The sequence below is a fragment of the Pseudonaja textilis genome, chromosome 1 (assembly GCF_049901715.1).
Source record: "Pseudonaja textilis isolate UNSWEBS1 chromosome 1, rPseTex1.2, whole genome shotgun sequence".
Classification (NCBI taxonomy): Eukaryota; Metazoa; Chordata; class Lepidosauria; order Squamata; family Elapidae; genus Pseudonaja; species Pseudonaja textilis.
The window spans coordinates 267,924,123-267,950,903 of NC_141990.1; the positions used below are offsets into that span (position 1 = coordinate 267,924,123).

Here is a 26,781-nt window from a genome sequence, read left to right on the forward strand (position 1 = left end):
AAGGAGCTGGAGAAGAATCTAGGTTTTAATCAAATTCATCCAGAGAAGCTCATTTTAAAACACCCATATTTTCTTAAAGAATAGGTGAGAAAATATAGAGGAAGAAGTACTCCAACCCTGGACAAAAACCAGAATTCTAATAATAACATGTCGTATAATATTCTGCATTTAAAGTACAACATTTAAAGAGAAAATGCAGAATTCTATTTCCATTTTCCTTCAGTTGGTATCATATTCCCATAAATTGATATACATCTTAATCAAGGGAAGCAACTAGAATCCAATAGGGTACTACTTCTTGTGTTTCTGATGTTTCTGATATGCCCTGACATACAATGTTAATTGGTAAAATTAAGCAGAGGAAAAGATATTTTTTTAATCAGAGCTGCAATTTACTATGAAATAAAGTAAACAAAGTAGCACAATTCTGAAAGGGATGGTTATTGTATTTACCTGATTTTGAAATTTATTTGTTTTTCTTAAAATTTTCTTTTAGCCTGTTTTAAGTTACGTTTTGTATGCATTGGTGGGATTAATAGGATTTATGACCCATTATGTGCTGCCTCAGCTCCGAAAACAGCTCCCATGGCACTGTTTTTCTCATCCATTGCTGAAAACCAAGGAATACTATCAGTTTGAAGTCCGCAGTAAGTAGCATAATTTGCAGTAAATATTGGTTGCATTATCACTAAATATATTGAGTTTTTCTAGTTAACCTGAAACAATTCTATCTACAGTTAAATTACATGCTAGTTGTTTTTCTTTTTACCATAGAAACCTTATTCCTCTCTCTATGTATAAAGAAAGACAGTTCAGCTGTCTTAAGGATGTTCTGTTAGAGGTATTAGAGTTGAGTTTGATATTCTATGCATACTCCAAAAATATTTGATTTCAGAATGTCCTCTTTGAATTCTTAGATGCCGCACATGTTATGTGGTTTGAAAAAGCTCATATATGGCTTCTTTTTGTGGAGAAGAATATAATCTACCCCTTGGTAGTCCTCAATGAGCTCAGCAGCAGTGCAAAGGCTATTGCTAGTCCAAAGAGATTAGATACAGAGTAAGTAGAAAAAGGCATGCATCTTTATTTTACTTTTGTTTTAATTATGATTAGCATTTTGGAAAAAAGGTGTCTGTTTGGGAGTTTTGTTTCTAGTTTCACTTCCCCACTGTATAGCCTTTCCTCACTCTCAACAATAGGAAAGCTTTAATGCCTGTCTCATGCAACTGTAGAATAAGAAGGTTTCATTCAAGCCATTGAGTTCAAATTCCTGCTTAATACAGAAATTCAACTTTAAGTTGATGGCAGTAGCAATAGCACTTAGATTTATATTCTGCTTCACAGTGCTTTACAGCCCTCTCTTAGTGGTTTACAGAATCAGCATATTTCCCCAACAATCTGGGTCCTCATTTTACCCATCTTGGAAGGATGGAAAGTTGAGTCAACCTTGAGCCTGGTGAGATTTGAACTGCCAAATTGCAGGCAGCTGGCAATGAGCAGACATAGCCTGTGATACTGCATCCTAACCACTATGGTTCTTCTACAGAAAAGGCGCCTACAATTTCCCTTGTAATATTTTTCCACTGTTAAAGTTCTTTTATTGTTAGGAAGGGAAGTTTGAATCTCTCATTAACTTTTTTTTACCTAAATCTCTACAAATTTCCACACAAACTCTCCACCTGTCCCTTCTCAAGTTTAAATTATTTGATACATGAAGTCCTCCTTTTCAACACCCTGTGTTGGAGATTCCAAACCTTTAGTTTCTCTGCTTTCTGAAAACTACCATATTATTGGGACATATCAGATATTAATATTTGCATAAATGAATGCTACCTTTTATTTTGTCCAAGACAATGGAATGTCATAAAAATAATATAAAAAGACTCAGAGCCCTATCCATTTGACTGTCTATCTGTCATCAAGATGACGCTCCAAATCCAGTAAGAGAATGGGGCCAAATGTGGTACGAAAGGGAAACTTGGCACGCGTGCCGGAAGTGGCACACAGCCATTATTCCCGGCACGTGAACCCTCACCCAGAAAAGGTCTACTGCGCATGCGTGCACACTGACAGCTGATTGTTGGGTATCTGGCACACATGCATAGCGGTGCACGCATGTGCAGGAGACACACATGTGCAGAAGCACGCATCATGGGTTGCATGCGCAGGAGGCATGGGGGGGTGCGCACATTGCCTTCTGAGTGCTGGCATGCAAGCACAAGCAGACAAGTGCGCATGCAATTATCGGCACGGGAACCCAAAAAGGTTAGCCACCACTGCCCTAGATACATGGGTATCCACTGATCGACAAGTGACAAAATTGAAATTGCAGTGCAAATTGTGCCTGTTAACAGATTTGCCTATATTGTTGCAAGGGAAATAGAAAAGGATGAAGCTAGCATTCTTCTGCTAGATGCACATTTCGCTACCTTAGTGTCATCACAACCAGTTGCAAATCTGTAATATGCTGAGAATCCAAACAAGATCCTGCGAGTTAGGAAACCTAATAAACAATAATTTTAGAAAGTAAGTTTACTGGGAATAATCAACAAAATAATCAAGTAGAGGGGAGTGAGGCAAGAAGACACTAATGGGAATTTCTAAAGGGAAAACTAAGGGAATTCTTTGGCTTCAGGTTTCATCTGAAATTGTATTTTTCTCATTGCAGACTTGGTGCTTTAATGATTACTATAGCTGGTATGAAGTTGCTGCGCTCATCTTTTAGCAATCCAACCTACCAGTATGTCACTATCATTTTTACAGTGCTTTTCTTTACGTTCGATTACAATCGATTCTCTGAAACCATGCTGCTAGACTTGTTCTTCATGTCCATACTCTTCAGCAAGGTAAAGTTAAATATAGCATCGGCAGTCTATTCCATATTATTACAAGCAAAAGGCAAAACCTGGCTTAGTCTGAACATCTCAGACTAAGAGCAAAGGGGGAAAAGGATTTTTGTATAGCAGAACTGTCTTTTTGGTCATGTACTATTATAAAACTCAAGCAGATCTTTTTAACACAGATTTAGTTCATATATATTAAACTCTTTATTTATTTAGCCACGGTTCACTGAATTATTAAATTATTATTTATAAAGTATAAGGGCTGGCTTCACACAAACTACTAAGCTGAAACCAGTGTTAATAGATGAACATGTCATGTGAGCACAACCTGTATTCTCCTTCAAGTATTATTTTATTGTTTCCTGTGGGTGGTTTAGTGTGATGTACGCCTTGTTACTAATTGAAACACCGTGTAGGTTTCTGTACACAAATTAATAATCAAACAGATAAACAGGAATTGTTATGGTACCAAGTATAAAGGTAGGCTATCCCATGTGCATTTTGATCAACGTTAGCTAATCTCAGAAAACTAAACAAAATTGTACATATTAGACATATAAAGTAAAATTGGGTAATTGGACAAATTTGCATTGGAGATTTAACAGGATATCTGGTAGACAAAAAACTGTGAATCTGAGAAAAAATATCCCAGAGTAAGCCAGCATAAACTACTGAAAAAATGCTTTGTTGCCAAGAAAAATACATGGGCAAAAATACATGAAGTCATCAGAAGTGACGACCCGCTCTACTTTTAAAATTTTCCTAGTCTTACAATGTAAAATAAATGGCAATGTCATGGTATTTTCCCCCCTCTATTTTAAAAGGGAACCCAGAAAAATTCCACTTCATTTCTGTCATTGACAGTGTCTTTAATCGGTTTAACAGGGAATGCTTACCACACAAAAATCTGCCAACTGGGATGCGGTGGGCAGGTCTCTCTGGCTCCCTCACATTGAGTTCCCTTAAGCCTTAATGAAAAAGTTATTTTGCACATGTTTCAAGAGGATAAAATCCATGCCTGATTATGCTTCTGTATTGCTACTCCTGCTGGGGCTTATATTTCTAAATATTTTATTCTGATTTCTTTTGTAGCTTTGGGAACTTTTTTACAAACTGAGGTTTGTGTACACTTACATTGCTCCTTGGCAAATCACATGGGGATCTGCTTTCCATGCTTTCGCCCAACCCTTTGCTGTGCCCCGTATCCTTTTGAAATTCAAGCTTATTTTAATTTGATCTCCTGAAATCTAAATCTAGTAGAGGAAATATACGTTAAGTGATTACAAAAAGCAAAGATGAATTCAGGTGCTCAATGTCGTAAGAAAAAATAATAGGGGACAATATCCAGCTTCATTCTATCCTGCTAATAAGAGATCTGAGTAACAATTATGGCATCCTTAACTTTATTGTCTGGTAGATTCCGCAATGCTGTTTGTCCAGGCAATCGTGTCTGCCTTTTTCTCTACCCCATTGAACCCTTTTTTGGGAAGTGCAATATTTATCACCTCTTATGTCAGACCTGTCAAGTTCTGGGAGAGAGATTACAAGTAGGTGTTACTGAAATCATACAAGGCTTTCATGTATAGTATATTTGTAATCCGTTGAAAAATAAAATATTTCTTCATGAAATTGTTGGATTGGTTCACTCTAGAATTTAAAATAAATGTTTTAATCTCAAAGGCACAAATAATGTTTCTTTTCTTGATACTGACTATTCTGAATATATAACTTAAATTTAAGAGAGAAAAAAAGAACTTCAGAGCTTCAAATATTTCCATTTATCAAATATTTTTTTTAAAGAGTGGAAAAGATTTGAGTTTCTCAGTGCAGAAGAATCTGCTTTTTTTCTGGCCAGACATTCTCATTTTGATATGTTTTTCTAGCAAGTCTTGCCAGAATTTAAAGAACCATTATTCAATTTGTTTCTCCTGCTTTTGGTAATGTTTTGATTTATTTATTGTTATGGCCTCCTAAAATGGATTTTTATGGCAGCTGTAAACTTTAGCTTTCTGGTTGCCACAACATTCATGGAAGTATCATTCAGAACTTTGAAAAACAGACAGGATCTGTTTTCACACCCAGAAAGCATATCTGGCTCAGCCCCTCTTATCAGAAAACAAGAAGAAAACAAATGACTGGAACTAGCACTGTTCATCGTCCTGTTGTCAGTTCTGTAAGAGGAATAGTGTAGCAGGGAGTCAAATATTTTGAAGAGCATCAATTGGGGAAAACTCTTATTGTATATTAACTTCTACATATGTTTCTCCCTTACTTATTTTAAGATAAGGCATGTAAAAATGACCCTCTGTTTGGAAGGTAGAATGGTAGGAAAAGAGATAGAAGAAGTACCCTGTGGGGCTTCATTTCAAGGCATTTCAGGAGCACAAGTAACTACTTTTTTGTCTTTATTTCAGCACAAAACGAGTGGACCACTCAAACACAAGACTGGCTTCTCAGCTTGACAGAAACCCAGGTAATATTGATGAAAGTAGGTGGGTGAGCTGTTGAGTGGATTATGCAATGGCTCAATTCAGTCCATACCTTTTTTTTTTTATGCAAATCAAAATTAACCTGAAAATCTGTAGGGATTCTCAGTCATCCAGGTCATGGTTGTCCCAAAGGTCCTTTTTTTTCAGGAGGCAACTGGACTTCTTATTTTTTTTTCTTTTGAAGATGTTTTACTTCTCATCCAAGAAGCTTCTTCAGCTCTGACAGGATAGTGGGGAATGGAAGGATTTAAATTTTTTTAAAAAAACAAGAAAGTCCAGTTGCCTCCTGAAAAAAGTACCTTTGGGACACATTTAACCTGATGAAAGGTGATATTTTGCAACAGTATATACCTGCTTTTATAACATACATTAGGATTCTGTCTTTGAGAAGTATATTATGGAGGATAAATCTTAATAAGAATTTTGTTTTGTTTTGTTTTGTAGATATTGTTAGTAATTTACTTGAAATTTATTTGCAGCAAAGACAGTTCATTCTTAGATACTACATTCCATAATCATTCAAATCTTGCTTGTTTTATTGATTTTATCTATATTCTTTATCAGTTGTCTTCTTAGATGATGTGATATATACTACAGGTAGTTCTCGACTTATAACAGTTCATTTAGTGACCTTTCAAAGTTACAGTCACACTGAAAAAGATGATATGACCGTTTTTCATACTTATGATCATTGCAGAATCCCCATGGTCATTTGAACAAAATTCACATGCTTGACAACTGACTCATATTTATGATGGTTGTAGTGTTCCAGGGTCATGTTGATCTCCTTTTGCGACTTTCTGACAAGCAAAATCAATGGGAAAGACAGATTCACTTAACAACTGTTTACTAAGATAACAACTGCAATGGTTCACTTATCAACTGTGGCAAGAGAAGTCATAAAATGATACAAAATTCACTTAACAAATTTCTCACAACAGAAATTTGGGGCTCAATTGTAGTTAGAAATCAAGGATTACCTGTATTCATCTAGTAGATGAATTCAACTAATAGATGAAATCTTTTTCTCCAATTAAAGAACCACATTTTTTCAAACTGCAACTTCAGAGTTGTTACTAGTATTTCCTATTTCTATCATCTGAATAATTCTAGAGTCTTTTATGTTTTTTCCCTGTTTTTTTCTGGGGAAAAAACCCCAAAATTCTGCTTCTGTCCTTGTAAATACTCCTCTTTGCACAATCCCTATTTAAACTACCAGATATATTCTAGCAACTTGTCCTCTTATCTGGATTCCTCTTTTCAAAAAGAGCGTATCCAAAGATGAGGGAACTATCTGTAAAACAGTAACTAATTAACCTTAACCGGGGCAAACATTAATCCTATATGCTAGGCACTAAAGAGTGCAGATCTTTTATTTCTACTTTGTCTCTCTCTGTATAGTAGTATTGTAGAAAAAATGGAGAAGAAAGTGCTGTAGCTACTATCTTGAGTTCCTCGAATGGTTCAATTCCTGATCTCTCATTTTTGGGGTGCCCTAACCTAAGAAATTTACCTTGATACCAAGAGAGCCACCTATGTTAATGTTTCTACAGTGGAAATAATATGGCTAAAAGGCAGATGTTGAGTTAGTAAAAGCTCTTAAAGTGATCACCTATCTATCCCAGTCTGTTGTAATATCTTGGGATGATTTTTCAGTAGAATTGTAAAAATAAATAAATAAATTTATGTTTTTTAGTATATTGTATTATTTTTCTCCTCCATGTAGGTTCTGATGATAATAACTTGAATTCAATCTTCTATGAACATTTAACTCGCTCCCTTCAGCACAGCCTGTGTGGAGATTTACTCTTGGGGCGATGGGGAAACTACAGTACTGGAGATTGCTTTATTCTTGCTTCTGACTACCTCAATGCACTTGTACACCTTATAGAGATTGGCAATGGCTTAGTCACCTTCCAACTGAGAGGGCTTGAATTCAGAGGTAAAATCTATGTGAATGCACTTTTAATTAAGCTTCCTGTGCTACTTTCTGCTTCAGACATTGTAACATGCAAATGTAGTCCATTGGATTAATAAATATTTTAGATTGAGATGCTCTGAGTCTGGGTAAAATTGACAGAGCTGAACAAAATTCATTTTGTAACCTCAGACGAATTAATCTTTTCTTTCTTCAAACACTTCAACAAATATTCTGTTGCTTTTTCTTTCATTAGTGAATTTTCTTTTAGTAATTTCTGACATCTTTCCAATGGTATATGCATTGTAGTTAAAGAAAATCTATGATAACAGACATCACTGATCAAATGATCATGAACACATGAAGGTCCTTAATTATTTATCCCAATGCTACTCATCCCATTTTCTATCAGATAGCAAGTGCCAATCATTATTTTTAAATTATCAGAACTGATATTGTTAATGCTCCTATTTTTAAGAATTACTTTTTTCATTTCAGGAACTTATTGCCAGCAGCGAGAAGTAGAAGCCATCACTGAAGGGGTTGAAGAAGATGAAGGGTTTTGTTGCTGTGAACCTGGTCATATCCCTCATGTGTTGTCTTTTAATGCTGCCTTCGGCCAGCGTTGGCTCGCTTGGGAAGTTCTTGTCACAAAGTATGTCTTGGAGGGTTACAGCATCACTGACAACAGTGCTGCTTCCATGCTTCAGGTCTTTGATCTGAGAAAAATACTCACCACATACTATGTCAAGGTACATCTCTTAACATCTCTAATGTAGAATCACCTTCCTCTTTACAAATGAGTACTAAGCTGTTTTAGCCATGCTGTTAATATATGTGCGATATAGAGGTCATCCTAACTTACAACAGTTCATTTAGTGAATATTCACATTTACAATGGCACTGAAAAAAATGACTTACGACCTTTTTCCACACATGCAACCATTACAATATCCCCATGGTCACATGATCAGAATTCAGATGCTTGGAAACGGACTCATATTTATGACAGTTGCAGTGTCCTGGGGTTATGTGATCACCTTTTGTGACCTTCTAACAAGCAAAGCCAATGGGGAAGCCAGATTCACCTAATCACTGTGTTACTAGCTTAACAACTTCAGTGATTCACTTAACTCTGGTAAAGAAGGTAAACAAATAGGGCAAAATTCACTTAACTATCTCGCTTAGCAACATAAATTTTAAGACTCAATTGTAGTCGTAAGTTGGGGACTACCTCTACACCAATATTTTAATTCTTTTCAAAAGAAAGGGTGGTAATGTGTCTATGGAAAAAAATCACATTGGCTAGAAATGCACTGGAGAGCAAAGTTGCTTTGGGGTTGAATGTGTAAGGAGTCTGAACTTCAAATGTAAATCCACCCAGAGAAATTAACAATAATAAGTACTTTACAAACTATTCTTCTAAATGGTTTCACATTTGTTCCTGTAAACCAACAGGAAAAACAATAAATCTGGGTATTTTCGTTTCTTCCATTTCTTTACCTTTCCTTTCTGTACTATGGTTTGGGTCTGGTAAACAAACCTTCAGGATTCAACATCTACAGAGGATGTGTTTAATCCTTCTTTCTATGTTTGTTAAACACTTAAAAGTTACAATTGTGTGTATATATTTGTTAGTTTTTATTGTTTTTTATTTAAGTTTTAAATAAATTTTTATTACATTTTCACAAATACAAATCTCAATCATGTTTGTATCAACATTTTGGCATAGACAAATATGTATATCTTATAAATCTTATTATATACATCATTGTTATATACATCAACAAGTATCATGTGTGGTTTATTATAGGTATCTATAATTACTTCTAATATACCTTATTGTCTATATGTCTAGAATAATATGAGGTTTCTTATTTTAATTACATCAATCCATTTTTCCTACTTTTTATATCTATTCTCTTTTTATATGTATTCTTTATTATTTTTTATTTTAAATATGGTTTTAAATTCTGTAAGCCGCCTTGTGTTGCCGTGGGTGAATAGGCGGCAATATAAATTCAGTAAATAAATAAATATATTGTAATAACTTTATTTTTTTTATCTTGTAGGGTATCATCTATTATGTAATATCCTCTCCCAAGCTAGAGGAATGGTTATCAAATGAAACAATGCAGGAAGGACTGCAGCAATGCGCAGACCAAAATTACGTAGATGTAGACCCTACATTTAATCCGAACATTGATGAGGATTATGATCATCGGCTAGCAGGGATTTCAAGAGAAAGTTTTTGTATAATTTATCTCAACTGGGTAGAATATTGCTGCTCTCAGAGAGAAAAAGTAAGTACTTTGGAATGATTAAGAAACCCTATGAAGATATGCTATCTTATCTCTCAGAGCATCTAAATCCTGAAAATGTGGAAGAATTGGCAGTTGAACTTCTTAGCTGAGTCCCGTTTTATATATATTTGTTTAAAGTATTTGTATTTGCTCTGAAGGGAATTGACTGCTACCAAGAACCTGCTCAGTAATACAATATCCCATTTGCTGATGATGGAACAGAAAAGCTTGCAGCAACTTTTATCAAAGTGAAAGTATATGTCCCATTTTGGGTATTATTCTTCACTTTTTTTTCTTAAGAAAGTAGAAAACGATGATGAAAAATTACAGTTTGAATTATATGATGGAACGTAATGGTATTATGCACACACAAACATCTTACATGCCTTACCTAATGTTTTCACTTTTTTTGTCGTTTTTGTTTTTACTTAAAGCCACTCAATGCAGATAAGGATTCTTCTCTGGTTACCCTTTGCTACGGGCTGTCTGTTCTTGGTCGAAGAGCTCTAGGAACTGCTTCACATCATATGGCTAGGTACTCTTATTTATTATTCCAGAATAGGTCCCCTAGAACAGGAGTCTCCAACCTTGGCAACTTTAAGACTTGTGGACTTCAACTCCCAGAATTCCTCTGCCAGCTTTGCAAAGGAATTCTGGGAGTTGAAGTCCACAAGTCTTAAAGTTGCCACGGTTGGAGACCCCTGCCCTAGAATACAGCTTTACCCTTTTCCATTCCCACTCTTAACTTGACTTACCAGATTTGAGTAGCTGATTTCAGTCTCTAAATATTAGTGACAAATTCTGACAGGATAATTAACAGGAGAGAGGAAGCTTATCCTGCTGCACTGTTCCTCCATAAACATTTAGTATTTAGGTTTTTTTTGGCCTTTATGTCCCTCATCTAAATGATCATAAGAAAATGTTTTCAATTAAAAAGTTGCAACTCCTTTATGCAGTATAACTGTTTGTTGGGCTCTTGGCATTCCCTGAGCTTGCTTTTCTCCCTCCGAATATTTCATGGCCAGCCTAGCTAACCTCATCAAGTACATGGTGGAGTAAAGTTTACTCCCTGCTTTGATTAGTGTATTTGTTTCTTCTTTGGTTGATAGTTTACTGCTGGTTCCTGTTCTGGCAATGGTTAATAAGTGCAGGATGATGAAAAATGGACTTAGATCTGTTGGCCCCTTTCTTTGATTATGGTTGCTTCCGTTTTGGAATGGCTCATAACTACACCTTTTTTCAGTATGTCTGTAAATGGCTGATTTCTCAGAGGGACAAACTTTTAAAGTTGTGTTTCTCAATCTTGGCAGCTTGAAAATATGTGGACTTCAAGTAACATAATTCCGGAAGCTGAAGTCCACATATCTTCAAGGTGCGAAAGTTGAGAAACTGCTGTAAAGAATATGCTTGCATTTTTGGATCTTTTGATTTTAATATAGTCATTGACCAGCACCGAGTTCCTATTTGATCGATCTATAAACATTGAGAAGAAGAAAAGAGAACTTGAAGAATGTCAAGAACCCAATAGTTCAACTATGGGCTACATATATTCTCCACTAGGATTGTCAGTCTCTTGTAAAATGAATAAAGAAATTTAGCACACATAATGAATGAATGATAAGGAACCTCAGAAATCTTTTCCTGAACTTCAAGAATAGAATAAGTATAAAATTGTTTCTGAGTGAAGTAAAAGACTCTGAGAGACAGAAATAATTTGTCAGTGAATAAATAGGCCAGGTGCTTATTCAGTAAATACTTGCAGAGTACAAGGTAGTGGAAGTTTCCAGATAGAACTGCTACTGTTCTCATTAACCCAAATAATTTATGCCACTTTTCTGCCAATTTGAGGGTTATTAGTTTTCTTTTAGTGTTTCAGCCATTGCTTGAATACATAGCCAGAACAGATGTGGAACTGAAGAATGATTGTCAGGATTTTTTTTTAAACTCTCCTGATTTATATTTGTTTATGATGGCAATTTAAATTTGCTTTGGCAGTCCATAATGTTTATATAGAAATGAAAGTCTTACTTTCTTCAACTAATTTTAGAATGCTGAATGCTTGCTTTAATGTTTGGGGTTTCTCTCTCAAACCAAACAGTAATCTGGAATCTTTCCTGTATGGGCTCCATGCCTTGTTTAAAGGAGACTTTCGTATATCATCAATTCGAGATGAATGGATTTTTGCAGACATGGAATTACTGAGAAAAGTGGTGGTTCCTGGAATACGCATGTCACTAAAACTGCATCAGGTATAAAGAATGCTTACATACATAACCAAAAGTTATATAGATTGTTATAACTCAAACTCCGTGGGTAAGGGATTCAAAAGCAAAAGGAGTCGTTTTTAGTAATGTATGAGGAAAAGGTTTAATTGGGAAATGAATGCCAATAAACACAATAAAAATCAATTCAGTGTTAGTTTTATTCATTCATTCAATTTCTGTTTCGACTCATCTCAGGCAAGTAATTACTTATATATCATCTGGTAAATTTAATAAATTTATCAGAATGACTCACTGAGATGGTTGGCTATAGAAATTGAATAAAATAAATGAAGTTTTTTCACACATGTATTTGTATGCATAATTGAAATGTATTAAAATAATGTTGTTCCAGTAGATTGAAAAATACATGGATAATGACTGGTGATACCATTCTTTATCAGTTTATTTAGGATAATTTATCAGGAAGGGTTAATTTAACTTCCAAGAAATAAATTGGCTTTGAAATTTTTTCAGTCACCTGTTTGAACAGGATTTATTTTCACAAATAGCTTCATAATTAAAGATATGTATGTACCTTATGTGAATTTGCTTTACTGTCCATATTAGCAGAATCAGCAGTTCAGTCTAGAGTGAATAGATATTTTGAATAGATATTTTAACAGATCTGTTTGTTTTTTTAAAAAAACAGCTTCCATTTTTCTTTGCAAGATTACTTCATGTAGGAAAGAAATGTTATATGAAGTGAGCAAATTTGGGGAAAATGGTTGGAATTAATGGAGAAGGGAAGAATTGAGCATCTAGGAATTGAAGGGAAACAGACTATACTTTTCATTGTCACTGACTGCAAATTTCCCTGGTAATGTTTTATCAAAATTTCCCTGGTCTCCATTGTTTGGCTATTTTCTCATTTTTAATGCCAAATTTTCAGAAGCATATATTGGTTTCATTTGCATTTCTTAAAAGCTAGTGCAATTTTTACATCTTTTTGTAAAGAGAAGAGAAAAGAGAAGAACTATGTTTGTTAATTGCATTTGGTGTTGCCATGGTGCCAGATGTTACAAATCCATCCCTGAAGAAACATATGGCTGTGATGTTTTACATCTCGGCTTAAAGCCTAGACCGTGATCTATGAATGCTTATACCAGGGGTCTCCAAACTGGACAACTTCAAGACTTGTGGACTTCAACTCTTAGAATTTTGGGAGCATTCTTCATTGTTTAATGTTTTTCTTAAGCTGATAATGATGCAATTTTCAATAATTGAATTTGGATGAATATAAACTTTGACGGTATAATTTTAGTATAGACTAAAACAATGTTCCTCAACAGTGGCAGCTTGAAGATGTGTGAAGTTCAACTCCCAGAATTCTCCAGCCAAACTTGCTATTCTGGGAGTTGAAGTCCACACATCCTCAAGTTGCCAAGCCTAAGTAACACTGGACTAGAATATAATCTTTTCACAGTGATGGCTCATATTAAACAGTGCTTTTACTCTTTGGTTTAGGATCATTTCACCTCTCCCGATGAATATGATGATCCCGCTGTTCTCTATGAAGCTATCACAACGCATGAACAAAATCTGGTTATAGCTCATGAGGGGGACCCGGCTTGGCGAAGTGCTGTACTTTCCAATTCTCCCTCCCTACTTGCCCTTCGCCATGTGATGGATGATGGCACCAACGAATACAAGATCATCATGCTGAACAAGCGCTATCTAATCTTCAGAGTCATTAAAGTAAGTTAATATTAATGGGGTGGATGAGACCACCTGTTATAGGATGAGATGTAATAAGTGGGGAGGATAGGCAATTATTACTTTCTAGTATGAAATTGGTGTTTTGATTTTTTTATATTCCTTTTTTAAATGCTGTGGTTGTGTTAAGCAATTCTCTGATGTTAAATGATTTTAGGTTTTTTAATATTTTGATTAAGGAAATCTGCACGACTTGCAGACTAGGGAAGAAATTTAAAAAAACAATTATATTTTATGTTTCATTCCAAAATTGTGAGAAGTGTATCACTCACTACCTTGTTATATCTCACTTCCTACAGCATGCTAATAACAGTTTTTATCTATTTCTTGTGTATAAGCAATTTTTAAATTTGTTTATGCCAACACTTAGAAGTAGAATAAATAATGATATAATATATGCATGAATGTGTTTCATAAAGTTAAATACAAAGGTCGCATGTTCCTGAAGTAATTAAATGAATTTTAGTTATTTTTCTAAAAGGTAAAACTTTAATGTACAATTTTAAAATTGTCTAAATCTTAAGGGTATTTATGATTAGAATAGAAGTGTGTGTGCATGTGCGTGTCTATATCCTGTTTTCGGTATGCATTTAAAAAGCGTCTGTGGAGAGTCTCAATCATCCAGGTCATGGTTGTCTCAAGGATGCTTTTTTTCAAAAGGCAATTGGACTTCCTTGGTTTTGGTTTTTTTTTTTTCCTTTGAAAATGTTTCACTTCGCATCCAAGATGCTTCTTCAGTTCCTCACCAGTTAGTTAGAACCAAAGAAGCTTCTTGGATGAGAAATGAAATGTGTTCAAAGGAAAAAAAAACCAAGAAAGTTCAGTTGGCTTTTTAAAAAAAGCACTTTTGGGACGTTTAAAAAATGGTTGTAATTTTAGACCACTTTTGTGCTAGTAGATTTATTTGATAAAATCAGTGAATATTTGATGTCATAAGATTCATGTAGTTATAGCTGTCCGATTTGCATTTTTCCTCACTATTTTCCTAAATACCTTCCTGATTTCTGTATTTTTGCAGGTAAATAAGGAATGTGTCCGTGGCCTTTGGGCTGGGCAGCAGCAAGAGTTGGTCTTCTTACGCAATCGAAACCCAGAAAGAGGGAGCATCCAAAATGCAAAACAAGCCTTGAGGAACATGATTAATTCATCTTGTGATCAGCCTATTGGATACCCAATTTATGTCTCACCTCTGACAACTTCATATTCCGATAGTCATGAACAGCTAAGAGAAATTCTGGGTGGTGCCATCAGTCTGGGAAACATCAAGAACTTCATAGTGTCTACATGGCACAGGTGAGTAAAAGTGGTATCCAGAGTACAGTTTCTCATTTTTGTATATTTAATTAGAATGGTACACTATAAAGCTTTTTTTTTTAACCACTTTTCTTTTTGTGATGCAAACTCAGAGTAAGATTCCTGTCAAAAGAAGAATATTGCTTTTATGAGAAATGTAGAAAGTCTGTTTCAGTATTTTGTCGATGGTCAGTTTAATCCCAGTCAATTTAACAGTCAGTTGAACCTCCTGCAAACATTAACTATGGATAAAGTTTGCTCTTTGTGAAACTCTGTTTCAGGTACAGAATGCTCCCTTAATATATCCTATTTTTCTCTGGAGTTCCAGAGATGATTTGTAAGTTTCTGAAGGTAAATTAGGCAATGCAATCTTACCTGTTTTGTTTCTTCTTGAATTTCTGGAAGAAAAGTAGGACATAGGATAAATAAACATGAAAATAATACGTCAAGATATGACTTTACAAGATTTTGGTAGAATCTGATAACTACTTTCGTCGTCTGCTTGCTGTTGTTTTTTTATTTATTATCATTGTTATGTTCAGGTTAAGAAAAGGCTGTGGTGCTGGTTGCAACAGTGGAGGAAACATTGAAGATTCGGATGCTGGAGGTGGTACTTCCTGCACAAGTAATAGTGCAACTGTGAACGATTCTCAGAGCAGCGTATCTCAAGGAGGTGGGAATGCAACTATTGGACAGGGATCTGGAGTAGGACTGCAACCCCCCGTCGCCTCTCATCCAGTCACTCTAGGTAAAACTGAACTAGTGCCCAAGAGTGTATGCATTCAAGTACCTCACTGCCAGATTGGGATAATTAATCTTTGAAATGTTGTTTTAACTTCTGTCTTCCCATCAACAGCATATGTTAAGCATGTTTGGAATCCACAGGCCCCGTTCCATCCATTCACCTTGCAGCTTTGGTGATTCTGCAGAGGGTAATGGTAAAGATAACAAAGATCAGCACACATATAAAAGACATAATTTGTCTTCCAAAATCTCAATATTATGAAGCTGCACATATTTTCCAAATGGAAAATTCTCAGACCCATCCTAAAGTAGCCGTTTGATAGTAATAACATCATGTTTGGACTCTAGCCTTGAGCAGACTCAGCCTACCTTGGTTATCTGGGAAAAGTTTGACAAGGATTCTTGGAACTCTTACTTTAGCCATCTGTGCATGGACCCATATTCTTCCTGGTTAGCCAAGGCTTCCTTGGGTTATGACAAATGGCTATGGCACTAGCAAATTCCTCATTTGGCGAGGGAGTGGTCTTGCCACTGCTTAAAGAGCCAGTAGTTTGCCCTGCTCAAAAGCCATCACTGGATTCAACCTTTTAGGATAATGCTGATTCCATCTCCAATCTTTTCTTTCTAAAGAAGGCTGTCGAGAAGGTAGTTGTACAGCAGCTTTAGAGAGGAAACAGATTATCTTGACCCTTTTCAGCTGAGTTTGAGACCAAAATAACATTGATTGCCTTTATGGATGACCTCTGTGGGAGAGATATGGGAGGTATGTCCAACCTGGCTATTCTTGATCTCTTAGTGCCCTTCAGTACCACTGATTGTGGTACACTTCGAAACCAGCTTTGAAGAGTGGGAGGTACAGTTTTGCATTGATTTTCCTCCTTTCTTCAGGACCAGTTCTGGTTAGCATTGATGACGGGGAGGGAAGAGAGAGATCTAGCTCATGCATCCATCCCTCAAGGTTAATTGATCTTCCCATTCCTATTTCTCATCTATATGAAGCAGCTTGGCAAACTCATCCAATAGTAGGGGTGATACTCAGCTGCTCAGAGTTGCTTCAATCCTGCTTATTCCAGGTCTTTGGGAAGGAATGCCAAATCCATGCCAAATATTTGGCTGACTGTCCTAAAGATGCTCTTTTCAGGAAGCAAATGGACTTTCTTGTTTTTTCTTTGAAGATATTTCACTTCTCATCCAAGAAGCTTTTTTAGCTCTGATTGGATGGTGGAGAATAGAAAGATTTATACTCCTTTTGCAGACAGCTTTTAGAGCACAAGTGTCAAACTTGCTGCGTCACGTTGCCGTCATGTGTCGTATGGTCCTTCATGGAGCTGGGGAGGGCGTGGCCTGCTCCTGATGCATCCAGCACGTGGGCCATCAGTGACAGTTTGACACCCCTGTTGTAGAGGATTGTTGAGGCACTTGGAGGTTTATCTGGTCTTCAAAGAAAAAAAGTCAGTTAAATCCTGAAAAAGCACCATTGGACAACCATGTCTGAGAATCTCCACAGACTATCTGGCGGACTATGACAAACTAATAATAATAATAATAATAATAATAATAATAATAATAATAATAATAATAATAATAATAATAATAATATAAATAGCGTGCTGATGATGCCCAGATTTGTATCTGCAGGTACAAATCTGGACATCATCAGCATGCTATTGCTATGCTGAGCTATAAGTGCAATAGTGGTCTGAATGGGGAGAACAGGATTCAGCTCAACCCTGGCAAGACTGAGGGACCATGGTTTTAGGGTCTCCCAGATCCAGGGTTTTTCCATCTTTGGTTATGGTTGCACTGCCCCAAACAGATCTTCTGCAAAAATTGAGAGGTTCTTCTTGACTCCAGAAAGCAAGTCATAGCCATGTCTAGGAGACCTTTTTGTTTTGTAAAGCAGTTGTGCATTTTCCTGCCTCAGGAGACAATGCTCATGATCATTCCTACTTTGGTCATATAATGAGTAGATTACTTCTATGCATAGTCATGGCTGTGTACTCTATCACTATCCGGAAGCTGCAGCTGGTCTAGAATGCAGTGCTGCAGGTAGAAATGGGGCGCACCTTAATATGCCCATATTACACCTCAGTTCCATAAGCTCCAGTCTTTTCCAGTGTGCATCCAGATGGAATTCAAAGTGTTGGCTCTCTTCCATAAAACCTACAATTGAAGGTAGCCAGATTATTGTCAGAATATATTTCACCAGTTGTTTCTACCTATCCTACTAGGTGTGACAGGAGAGGCATGCTCCTATGCTTTCAGTTAAAGAAAATGATACAGGACTTCGGAAACATGTCTTTTATGGAATGGAATGGAATGGAATAGAATAGAATAGAATAGAATAGAATAGAATAGAATAGAATAGAATAGAATAGAATAGAATAGAATAGAATACTTTATTGGCCAAGTGTGATTGGACACACAAGGAATTTGTCTTGGTGTAAATACTCTCAGTATACATAAAAGAAAAGATACATTCGTCAAGAGTCGAGAATCATAAGGTATGACACTTATTGATAATCATAGGGTACAATAAGCAATCAAATCATACTAGGAAATAGTCAAGTTACAGTCCTACAATCACAAGTGGGAGAGGATGGGTGATAAGGAGTGATGAGAAGATTAACAGTAATAGTAGTGTACACTTTGTAAATAGTTGAACAGTGTTGAGGGAATTATTTGTTTAGCAGAGTGATGGCTTTCGGAGAAAAACTGTTCTTGTGTCTAGTTGTTGTGGTGTGCAGTGCTCTATAGCGTCGTTTTGAGGGAAGGAGTTGAAACAGTTTATGTCCGGGATGTGAGGGGTCTGTAAATATTTTCACAGCCCTCTTTTTGACTTGTGCAGTTTACAGGTCCTCGATTGAAGGCAGGTGGGTAATAATTGTTTTTTCTGCAGTCCTAATTATCCTCTGAAGTCTGTGTCTGTCCTGTTGGGTTGCAGAACGAAACCAGACAGTTTATAGCGGTGCCGATGATAGACTCAATAATTCCTTTGTAGAACTATATCAGCAGCTCCTTGGGCAGTTTGAGCTTTTCGAGTTGGCGCAGAAAGAACATTCTTCGTTGTGCTTTTTTGATGATGTTTTTGATGTTAGGTGTCCATTTTAGGTCATGTGATATAGTAGAACCTAGAAATTTGAAGGTCTCTACTGTTGATACTGTGTTGCCTAGTACTGTAAGATGTGGTGGTATGGGAAGTTTTCTTCTAAAGTCTACCACCATTTCTACGGTTTTGAGTATGTTCAGTTCAGGTTGTTCCGGTTACACCACGAGGCAAGTTGTATCACCTCCTATCTGTATGCAGATTCGTCGTCTCGAATGAGACCAATCACTGTTGTGACATCAGCACCTACTCTATGGAAAGCCATATTCCCCAAGACCAGATTGGCTCCAACTTTGCTAGCTTTCCATAAGGCCAGCACTAAAAAGTGTTAAAACTAGAATGTACTTCAGGTTTTGGGGGTTGAGAGGCTAGATGGCCTTTTGAGTAGTTTCTGTTTTTATTGGATCCATTCTTGGTAGTCCTTGTTTGTTTTTCACTTCCCTTATGCTGTTTTTATTGTTTGAACCCAACAACTCATCATATTTTTCATATGTAAATCAATTTAATGATTAATTAATTAATTACATTATATGACATTTGCATTTCATTACCCAATGAAAGGTCTGAATTTATTTTGCACATTATGTCAAGACCATCTTAAATAGTTTATTAGGGTTATTTTTCACTATGTGGGAAGTTCTTTGTAGAAACCAACTACACAAATTAAACAGATTTATTTATGCCTTATTGTTCCTCATATGATAATATCCAAAACTAAAATATCCAGAACAAATAAACTGCTGCTGACATTTTGACAACTATCATACAGAGCAATAGTCAATCAATCAATCAATCAGAATAGAGCTGGAAGGGACCTTAGAGGTCTTTTAGTCTGACCCTCTGCTCAAATAGTATAGGGAGACTCTATACTATTTCAGACAAGTGACTGTCAGTCTCTTCTTAGAATACCCCAGTGATGAAACAGCCTGACTTCCAGTGATTAAGAGCATCAGGCTTAAAAGACCTGGAAAGGGGCGGTGGTAATTAAATTTATTGTTGAATAAAGTTGAAGGGACTTCTATTTAGTTATCAAACACATTTTCTCCAGTGTATGTGAAATCAGTTAATAGGCATTGCTGCTTTTAAAAGGAATTGATCCAGAATCTAATTTGAATTTTAAACAACATCCAAGTCAATAGCTTTTCCAATTTTCCATTCAAATTTACATCCCTGGAATAAACAAACTATAGCCTATAATAAATACACATACATACACACACACACACACACACACACACACACACACACATCATTATATAGCATATAATAACTTCATTTATTCTTGCTCATATATTTTATTTTTAGGCACCAGCCAGAGTGCTCATTCTGTGCAGTCAAGCCTTATCAGACATTCCCCAGCTCGTGCTTCAGTTGCCAGCCAGTCAACTTACTGCTACAGCAGTCGTCACTCATCCCTCCGGACATCCACCACAGGCTTTGTGCCTTGCCGACGGTCTTCCACCAGCCAGCTTTCCCTTCGCAATCTTCCATCGTCCATACAGTCCCGTCTGTCCATGGTGAACCAGATGGAACCCGCTAACCAGACTGGTGTTGCCAGTATGCAGCATGGTCTCCCTTCTTCAAGCAGTTCCAGTCAGAGCATCCCAGCCAGCAAACAACATGCCCTTGTTGGCTTTTTAGGGACCGAAGGAATGACAAATGTCACTGATTCACAGGCAGGCACAAATGTGAGCCCTGTGAACCAGACACAAACCAAAAGGGATGATGTTGTTTACAGAATTCAGGTACATGAAATGTAGGAATTGATCTGGTTTATATCCCCTTTATTATCTAATGACTGTTTTTATGCCTGGACAGTTAAGTATTTAATTTTTTAATTTTCCCTACACTTCTGGAATGCAACACTGTTGAATGAAGAACTAATTCTAATAGTTTTTCAGATGTAACACATCTTAACAGCTGGTATTCTCTAGGGCTGCACTGTTCTTGGGCTATACTTTGAAAATGGTGCTTCCAGGTGTACATTTGCTAAAGAATAGAGAATGAATAAGGCAAAGATATGGTTAGGGAATAAAAATCTTTTTATTTCACAAAAAATATGCTGTAAGTTAAGTATTAAAGCTGTTTCAACAGCTTTCTATAATGCTATCACAATGCTATTAGGTGGGGAATTAAGCAATTATTTGTTTCTTTGATTCTCTACATTTCAGTGTTTTTACATTAAATAAGTTTGTTTGTCTAGTGTTGGTTTGAGGTCCCAGCTTGATGACCCAAGTCTGGAAGCTAAGAAAAGCATTAATGGGAAACTTTGAATTATATCACATTTCCTCTGTGTTCTACTCAAACTAGTTGTAGGAGTGTGAAACCTGTGGCTCTCTAAAGGTTGTGGAAACACATCTCCCTTCTTATTTTGCTGTCTGTGGTTTATAGTGTTTGGAGTCAAATTATACTTGGGGGGTATATGCAAAACATTTCGAGTTGAAAAAGTTTTGAACTTCTTCAAAATGGGGCATTTCAAACTCATTAATTTTAAGCTGCTTCTTTTTTAGATAATAGATCCTAGCCAGGTTTTGGAAGGGATCAACTTATCCAAAAGAAAAGAACTGCAATGGCCAGATGAAATGATAAGACTAAGAGCTGGAAGAAACAGCTGGAAAGACTGGAATCCTCAAGAAGGCATGGAAGGCCATGTAAGTTTCATTTCTCAGCCGCCTTTGCTATTGGCATGCTCAGCGGTTATACTGATTACGTGTGAATTCAAAAAGTGGATAAGTAAGAAAAAGCTAATTTTACAAATTCTAAATTATAACGATAGACAGGAATTTGCATCATAACTTAAGACCCAACCAATTCTGCATAGTTTCTTGGGAGGTAAGAGCATAGTATGTTAAATCCACGAGGGAAATATACATAAAGAAATGCATTTATTTACCAAAGTATGACATTTCCTGTCCCTTGTTTCAGTTCTGAATGCTTTTTAGAAGGTATTTTCTCCTGTGAAATACGATAATATTTCTATTATTATGTTATTCTCAGTATTTATAGCAGAGGAGGTTCTTGCCAATAACTTTCAAGAGTAGAATCAAAATAGTTTCTGTGCTGGAGCAACAACATAGATAAGTAAGACCTGAAAGCCTAATCTTGATCTTCTCACACATCCTGCATGTACTACTTCAGAATGATAAAATTATAGTATTACTGCTGAATATATAAATATATATATATATATATATTTGCTTCCTATCCCTGTTAGGTGATTCACCGTTGGGTGCCTTGCAGCAGAGATCCAGGGCATAGGTCCCATATAGACAAAACCATCTTGCTCGTCCAAATTGAAGACAAATATGTTGCAGTGATTGAAACTGGAGTCCTGGAACTTGGGGCTGAAGTGTGACCTTCTTCGACAATTAACATCTAGTCATCTCCATAATGTTTAGGTATAAAATAAGGAGCCTCAAAAGGATACTCTTAACAGCTCAAGTAAAAGGAAGAGACTTGAACACGAACTTAAGAGTAGATGTCAGTCTCCAAAAGAATTAAGAGGGTGCTTATGATATTTTTCAAGTTAGCTACTGAAGAAAATATTGTGCACGAAGGGTAAACAGGATATATCTTTTGCTTTATCCATTATTTTATCCATTGCAATGCTTTAAAACAACCCCACATTTTCCAAGTTTCAAAACAGGAGCATCTCATCTTTCTAATTATCTTGCCAAAAAATTTTTGTCTCAATGTAGATTCAGTTCATTTTTTAAAGCAGCTGAAAATTGTATAAATGTCGAGGTCAGTGTGAAGCTGAATAGAATGTTTCATTTACTGCAAGCGTAACCAGATTTTAAAGTTCTTATTTCTTCTAAGTTGAAAAAAAAAGATCGTTGAGAAAACTGCACTATTTTTTTTTTATGGCAATGCACTACAAAAATCTGAGATTGCTCAGAACATTTATTGATATAAATATATATATAGATAGATATAAAAGAAAATACCGTTATTTAAATTGCCTTTGGGATTAGCCACTTTCTCCGTATTCATATGATGGTAGGAAATACTATTGGTTCATTTTTGGCTAAAAAAATGCCCAACAATTTATTTATTCTGTCCTATTTACAATATATGATGGATTAACCAGTAATTATATAATAAAACTCCAGGGAAGCCTAACTCACGGTGAAACCAATTGATAGTGTAAAGTTTGTCTTTTTACATAACAGACTCAATCATACAATTGTGCATTTTCTTCCTCTACTTTTGTTACTTTCCAATATGGAGTCAACAAAAATATATTACTGGGCTCCTTTGCTTTTCTTTTTATGGAAAACTGGATGAGATACATTGTTTTAAATAAGGTTGTGACTTTATCTCTGTTTTGGGACTTACTCCTTTATTAAGCAAAATAGTTTACTTTTTTTAAAAAATAAAGGATAAAAATCAGAAGGCATGTTGTATCATATTATCTGTATCATTTTGCGTTTTAGCTCCCTTTAGTTGCTATTATGTTTTGTGACTTGAATTTATTTTCAATAATTATATATTCTGTAATAATTGTACTTTGCATATAACTGTGAAACTGATTTATGTTGCTTATCATTGATTTTTACTGATTGGAATTTTTAGTGTGTGTTTTCAGGGAAACAAGTTACTCAAACACCAACAGAGAAAGGGGACAAAGTTGCAATTTTTTATCTTGCTGTTTCTATGACTTGCTCACAATGTTAATGGAAAGTTTTATATGTAGTGGTTGTTTCCTTCTGAAACTCTGAGCTCAGTGGGAAACAGAATAATTTGCAGTTGTAGCTTTTAGAAGCAGCCATCTTTTATTTTTGAACTATTCCTATGCATGGGTGATCTTACAAGCAAGAAATTGCAGTGAAACATAACCATTGTACACTTAATGAATGAACATGGTCAAATGTCATAACAGGAACAATCTGATACCATAAAAACAGCCTTTGCAGCTTGCTAAATATATTAAAGTAAAGTAAAATAAAATCCAAATGCCATTCTCACTGTATTACAATCTTGACCATACTTTGCAAAGCTGTTCACTGCTGCAGATAATTCTTGCAAGTATCTGAAACCCACAAAATTTGGGAGGGAAGCAGCATTTATAATAAAATATAGAAAAAAGGTTCAAAAAGATTTTGCTGTTCTGGTAAAATATACATCCACCCGCTAATGTCTGAATGCCCTCAGTTTAAACCCTGATGCTATCACATTTTCATCATTTTATGAACAAGAGAAAAACCGTTTTCTGAGTTTTTGTCAGACATCTCTCTTCACATTTTAGTTGACAATTAAATATTCATTTATGTTTTTGACTTTCTCAATAATAGAAAGAAAATGCAATCTACTTTTCAAAAAGATTAATCAGTCATTTTGAATATATTAAATCCATTGATAAAGAGTGTTTTTGAAGGTTAGCTTGAATGAGGCAATGAACACTGTAATATGGAAAATTGGATTTTTCTGATAAGATATTTTTAATTATTAATAAGAACAAAAATGCCACTCTGTGACATAGGATACTCCACAGTTACTGACTACATTTGAAACTAAATAGGTACTGTTATATTGAAAGAAAAGATAATTTCGAGATTTCCGGTATGATTATATCTACATTCATTTAGAATGTGATAAATTTAGTTTAAACAATTGAAAACAAATTACTTGATTAGCACAATCTCAATCACATCTTTGTTAGATATAAATCTCATCTAATTAGCATTCATGAGAATATATATATCTAGTTTTATTTCAAGATTTTTAAGATGTTCATCTTCCAATAAATTGGTAGATGATCTTTTATGTAGGATTAACTATTTAGTGTTTTTGAAATTTTTTTCTTTGCTTGTTGCGGTATATGAGCTTGGAAGCCAAATTAATTGTTTTGCAGCTTTTCATATATGGACTTGGTAGCTTTCTTCATTTATTTTCTCCAAATAGTTGGGACAGGCATTCTGAAAACTGTACAATTTTTTTTGCATTTGATACTAAGCCTTGTACAAAACTAGTAACACACTAAATTAATTTCTAGATTAAGCTATAATATTTATGTAGAAAAAGTTTATGAAAGTTAATTTGCCTATTATCAATGTTTATAAATATATGCATAATAAACTGATAATCCAACTAGGCACTAATTTAATGTAAAATCACAGACATATACTTAGCTTCCCAGTTAATATTTTGGGAAATTAAAGGAGAAATTTCTTTTACCTCGTGAAATGCTTTAATTTTCATAAAGTACAAAATCTTAAATTGCTCAATATTCTGTATATGTTCTTGTAACCTAGGAAATAGATATGGAGGGAAGGAAATGTTTTTGAAAAATTATAACTTTTACAAGGTGGTGTTTTTTTTTCCCTTTGTTGCTTTTTCTACCCATGCTTGCTGCTGTTGAAGAATGACTAGTTGCAATGTTATGTGAAAATATTTAATAGATGGTACAGAGTGTTATGGAAGAGGCCTTTGAAAATGTAGTTTTGGGGACACATTTTACCCAAACTGACACTGAAATGCCTTCTTAACAGATGACATGAAGCAGTGATGCCAGCCCTTCAGTTCCATATATTTTAAGTTGTAATAACTCTACCAGTGGATTAGTGCAATTGAAAGAGCTTTTCAAAGCATACCTAAATATTTCATATTAGTTGTAGGTTCAGCCACCAGGTTTTATATACCTAATTTTATTAAGAGAGATTTTTCTTACCTATTATATAAGTTCTACTTGTCTGGTCCTACTTGGTGATTGGTAACTTGATGCCATTAGCCCCGCAATGCTAGACAGTATAAGAATTATAGCAGTATTTAATGTGTGCCTTAGTAAAATGGTGGTGAGTACATAAGACCTTGGTGGGAGCTACTGCCCACATGTAGTTTTCCTTAATTTTTTTTAAAAGATGGCTGCTCTAAAAGGCTTCATAGATTTGTATACACCGTTCATCAGCAAACATATTTGAAAATACCATTTAGATATTTTTACTTACTTTACAGACAACCCAAATGGATGACAAAAGTCACAGAGGTTACAAATCAGACTTGTTACTTCTTTATGAACTCGGCCAGATAATGAACTGCTAATTATTACCTTAAATAATGGGAGGGTGAAGATAAAATGAGTTGGAAAATGGAATATGTGCTTTGCATTTACCAGCATATGGAGAACTTGCCAGGGATAGGGTTATGTGTCCTTTGTATGTGTCAGTGAGAGTATGAGCGTGTGGATGTGTGTATGTTGTTTGAAACAGCCTGTAAATATTGTTGCTGTTTAAAACTGGGAAAAGTTGACAGGATTTGTTTGTAACATGTTGCTTTGAAAAGACAGTATTGACAGTGAAGAAACAATGAAATTTAAAAAAAATCTTCTTGTCCCTTGTTTTATTTTCATGCTCATTTTTTTATATTGAAGACTTTTAAACAACTACACATGGATGCTGTTATGTTTCATTAACTCTCTTTCCCTTGAAGAACAATGATGAAAACGTTCTGGTTAAGTTATACCTTCTCTTCTGTTCTTTGAATAGAAATGACCTTATATATTCTTCTATTGCCAAACTCCAAAGCTGTCATTTATTGTTTTGCATTTTTCAGATGTGCAGTTTATTGTACCCATGCTATATACTTTAGCTCCTGCAATTATCATTATTCTCATTACGTTCATGATTAATTTCAGAAGGGCATATCCCTTTCTAACCCCTTTAAGCCCAAAATTGAGGTTGGTCTTATATAAGATTATAGTAATTATAGTAATCAGTAATACACACACACAGAGTCACACACATAGGCTGAGGTAAGATCACTTGACAACCAACGTAAAAAGAGACCCTCTGATAGTGACCTTTTCTAACAGCGGGTATATTTGAGGGGATTTTCTGTATACAACACTTTGAATTATGATCGAAATCATGAATATGTGGATTTGAGAAACATGCCAAAAGAAATAAAATGCACCAATCCTACTTAAGTAGAATGACAGAATACAGAAAGATAAAAAAATCAATCATTCAAAACCTGGATAGATAGATTTCCTAGTTTTATTTTTATCATTGCTTTTGTCCTGTCTATAAGAATTTTTGCAAATGTATACAAAATATGAAACCAGATAAACCAAGGAATAAAGAGTGTTTATGGCCATTAGCCATGCAGTA

General features: G+C 35.4%; 1 protein-coding gene across 4 annotated transcripts in view; it reads left to right on the plus strand.

The window, feature by feature from the left end:
- The window catches only part of PCNX1 (pecanex 1), an 88,559-nt gene extending 63,034 nt beyond the window's left edge, over window positions 1-25,525 (plus strand). For all 4 annotated transcript variants that reach the window (XM_087921732.1, XM_087921733.1, XM_087921734.1 and 1 more), the window contains 17 exons: window positions 497-647; window positions 918-1,059; window positions 2,669-2,846; window positions 3,936-4,044; window positions 4,261-4,390; window positions 5,258-5,316; window positions 7,059-7,274; window positions 7,749-8,002; window positions 9,323-9,553; window positions 9,988-10,088; window positions 11,652-11,802; window positions 13,282-13,512; window positions 14,549-14,823; window positions 15,366-15,571; window positions 19,979-20,418; window positions 21,184-21,324; window positions 21,888-25,525. In XM_087921732.1, the coding sequence (XP_087777858.1) occupies window positions 497-647; window positions 918-1,059; window positions 2,669-2,846; window positions 3,936-4,044; window positions 4,261-4,390; window positions 5,258-5,316; window positions 7,059-7,274; window positions 7,749-8,002; window positions 9,323-9,553; window positions 9,988-10,088; window positions 11,652-11,802; window positions 13,282-13,512; window positions 14,549-14,823; window positions 15,366-15,571; window positions 19,979-20,418; window positions 21,184-21,324; window positions 21,888-22,028 (3,156 nt within the window). In that variant the 3' untranslated portion in view covers window positions 22,029-25,525. The remainder of the gene's footprint in view (window positions 1-496; window positions 648-917; window positions 1,060-2,668; window positions 2,847-3,935; window positions 4,045-4,260; window positions 4,391-5,257; window positions 5,317-7,058; window positions 7,275-7,748; window positions 8,003-9,322; window positions 9,554-9,987; window positions 10,089-11,651; window positions 11,803-13,281; window positions 13,513-14,548; window positions 14,824-15,365; window positions 15,572-19,978; window positions 20,419-21,183; window positions 21,325-21,887) is intronic.
- Window positions 25,526-26,781: the final 1,256 nt, after the last annotated feature.